This window comes from Verticillium nonalfalfae, assembly GCF_003724135.2.
Source record: "Verticillium nonalfalfae strain VnAa140/NRRL 66861 chromosome Unknown scaffold_240, whole genome shotgun sequence".
NCBI classification, from domain to species: domain Eukaryota; kingdom Fungi; phylum Ascomycota; class Sordariomycetes; order Glomerellales; family Plectosphaerellaceae; genus Verticillium; species Verticillium nonalfalfae.
The window spans coordinates 4968-8511 of NW_021167465.1; the positions used below are offsets into that span (position 1 = coordinate 4968).

The 3544-nt window shown below is 54.7% G+C and overlaps 1 protein-coding gene across 1 annotated transcript; it reads left to right on the forward strand.

Moving 5' to 3' along the window:
• Window positions 1-1213: 1213 nt before the first annotated feature.
• Window positions 1214-3344, forward strand: D7B24_004380 (uncharacterized protein; the record flags this gene model as incomplete). The annotated part of the gene is made up of 2 exons (XM_028638551.1): window positions 1214-1612; window positions 1683-3344. 2 exons carry the CDS (start codon window positions 1214-1216, stop codon window positions 3342-3344), a joined length of 2061 nt encoding a protein of 686 aa, XP_028490274.1.
• Window positions 3345-3544: the final 200 nt, after the last annotated feature.

Consider the following 3544-nt stretch of genomic DNA (forward strand, 5'->3'; position numbering starts at 1 on the left):
GAAGGGCATGCACCGGCTGGAAGCTGGAGGCGGCACATACCTTGAGGTACTATTTATGATGATAACGACTTATTAACTTCTACAAAAGTGTGTTGGAAACGTCCTTTCGGTAACGATCCCATGAATACAATAAAAGGCTTCTTGAACGATATGAACCCGAAAACGTGAATGCGGTTATTGTTTTCCCGTACCAAATTCAGACCACATGACCAAAGAGTGCACAGAAACGGATCATGTTCAAAGCCTGGTGTCTAGGCGAGGACACAGAGGTTCGTGCTTGTTCTGCAGACTTGTTCATGAAGGGGGTAGTTCCTTTTTCTCCAAGCCAAGGAAAGATGGCAACACCGAAGGTATTTGGAAGCGGTAGTCGGGCACTGGAGGATCACACTGCTTCCTGCGCTGCATTCAGGGCTGGCTCGTTGTAGCCACGAGGCGCAACACTCGAACCTTTTTCGAGGGCGCCGCATCTCCTCGGTTGTGTGTCGGAAACATACTTTGGGAAGGGACCAGGAACGTGTGCTCTCGAGCCGGGCTACAAAGCTTGAGAAAGGGCCAGACTGATCCTGAACGAGGGATGGTTTTGCCGCTTGGCTGAGGGCTGGCACGTGTAGGAGACGTATGTAGGTAGGCTGGCCCGTAGACGGCGGCATCCAGGTTTGGTGCGCCCCGACCTGTGGGCTGCACATGTGTGCACTGCAATCGACGATTCGATGTGCCTGTGATGCCTTGCGTTAATTTTGAGCGCTCCAACATGTTCCATTCCATACTCTTGACCATTGAAAATTTTACTATGACATGACGAGTGGCATTTCCACGGTTTCTATCGTCTCGTTGCACTTCGAGGTTTTGGGTGCATCGGGGGGTACATATTCCCCCCCACTTTGAGGTGTCCTTAGCGCGAGATCTCGCATAAGCTGCTACCGTGAGGACCGACCTCTTCTTCGACCCACTTCGCCAATGTTGACCTCAGCTGCCTACCTACCTACCTTGCCTCTACAAGAACAATTTAGCATTTGCCTACATACTCTGTTTTGCTATTAAACCCACCCAAGGGCCACCCGACATCACTAACAACAGCAAATCGCTTCATCCTACTCAGACTACCGACAGCCACGCCGTGGAAGACTCTTGCCAACCACCTCCAACGTCCGTTCTGTTTTGGATATCACCTACCAACATTGTCATACGAAACTGCTCTGAGGAAACTAGAAAAATGGCAACTCCAACGCCAGGGGAAAAGTTGGCAGACAAGGCTCCGAAACCCGGCCTGCCGCAGCAGGGACGCACTCCGTCCGTTTTCCCAGCAGCGACCCCGCCAGTATCGACGCCCTTCTCGTATGCGCACATCGCATTTTCCCCTCGAGGGCCCAAGTCGTCCCCGCAGCAATTTAAGAAGTCGCCAGCGACGTCGGCAACACTAATGGGTCACACGAATGCGCCTCTCAACTTTGACAGCCCCTCAGCAGCAGCAGCTATGGGTGCGCTTGGCATCGGAGGCGGGTTGGACCTAGGACTGGACAACGTCAGCGTCAACGGGCTCGGTGGTATCGGGGGTCTTACTGGCGAGGACGACAGAATCAAGCGTCTGGATACGATCATCGACATTATCGGAGTTCGTGCCCTCGATCAACAACCCCGTTCCCAGGCGTTGGAAGAACATGGCTAACCGAAGCGGCAAACAGAACGCTAAAGGACGCGTCAGCGAAGCTGGCCTCGAACGCCTGTCTCAGCGTACAGGACTTAACAAGATTTGGGAAGACCACAGAACGCCTGACGGCAAAGTAAAGAAGACATTAGTGATTGCTGGCCACGGCCTCCAACTAGACATCATCCTCGACAACAATATTGTGGAAGGCGTCACGCTTGCGTTTCCCGAGTCCGAGTCACCCATTGTCGCAAAACACGTCGACAGCGCGGGGCAGATTTTGCTACGCGACTTGCAGCTTCTGCCAGACCAAAGTCCACTGACGAAGAAGATGGACGAATTCGCTGCCAATCTCGAACGGCTTGCAACACTGGACAAGCTTAGCATATTTCCTGGCTTGGACTGCCAAGAAGCAGTTGCGGGCATCTTTGAGAGCCTGGAAAGGCTATATAATTGGGAGTTGACACGGGTCAAGGAGGACCCGGCCATGACAGGAAAGCCAGACGTTCTACTGGAGAGGACCGTCCAATGTTCAAGAAGCGGCCGTCCCGCCATGCATGCGCGCGACCAGGTCGGGCTGTCTCTTGATTACTGGGCCGAACGGCGCCTTGTACCACCCAAGACCCCAGCGACCGAGACGTACTGCGCAAACGCCGAACAGATTTGGTCCATCATAGTCGGATGCAGACCCTTGGACGGCGAGCTCTACCCCCCTATCCGAATTTCCGAGGACTGGATATCTCAAAGAATTGAAAAGACCGACCCTGTGCCCACAGATCTATTGGAACCTTCCAATGGTCCCCTGCTGGACTGGCTGGAACCGGCACCTACGGTCCTCCCACCAGCCTCCGACAACAAGGCAGTTGCAGTGGAAGTCGTCCAGCCAGACGGTACCACGCAGCGATACCCCAACGTCAAGTTCGTTGCAACACTCAACCCCCCAGTCATCGTGCCCCAGGCTGTCTGCAATGCGTTGTACAACCTGAGCGGCGCGCAGCCACCGCCGATGATGCTCCCAAGCTACACATTTGACGGCATATCGTTCCCCATCGTCGACGGACAGAATCATGACGCTAGCGAGCTCCGTACGATATCCTGCGAGAGGGACGTCTTCGTCTCGGGGGCACCACAGCGACGCAGGCACGAGAATACGCTCTTCGTGTATAAGCCTGTGTATGGACAGACCATCAGTGAGCTGCCCTTCTCGCATCCACGCCAGCTGGTCGCCATGCTTCCCACGCTACGGCAATACGCTTTCATTTCACGGCTCCTGGCACGCAGTTTTGGGGCTAACATCACTGGCTCGGGGCTGGAGAAGCTGGACAAATCCATCATCACACGTGAGGTGATGACGACAAGTGCCAAGTTCAAGCGTTTCATGGCTGATAAAGAGGCAAAACGGGATTCGGAAGCGGGGAAACCGCTGACTCTGGACGTCGTGCTTTCCGTCCACCCTACGGCTGGTCTCAGTATCGTGTTCCCGTTCCGAGATGCGACCGCCAACATCGAGCTGCAAGTTCTCCCGAACGGGGTAGTCAATATTGTCTCACAAAACATCCTGTCCGACGAGTTGGATGCTGCGCAGGACATCACCGAGGGCCCTCGACGAAAGATGAAGCCACATGACCTCGGCAGGCTGCTCGAGGTGTTTGAAGATCTCTGCCAGTGGGCGGAGTGGATTCGGAAAAACTTGTCCTAGGCTAGTAGGCAGCATCGTGTGGTCCTTCGACTTATGATACCCGACAGACGTCGGCCCGGGTCTGGAGTCAGGCGTCTGTCATCACATGGGGTGGAAAGTGGGGATGTGTTTTTGCGTTTGACCAGCGGAGAGGATCATGTTTCCGACCAGCCTCCCTTACTTGCTGGCGCAGTCAGGCTGGATGGCTGTGGTTGCTATGG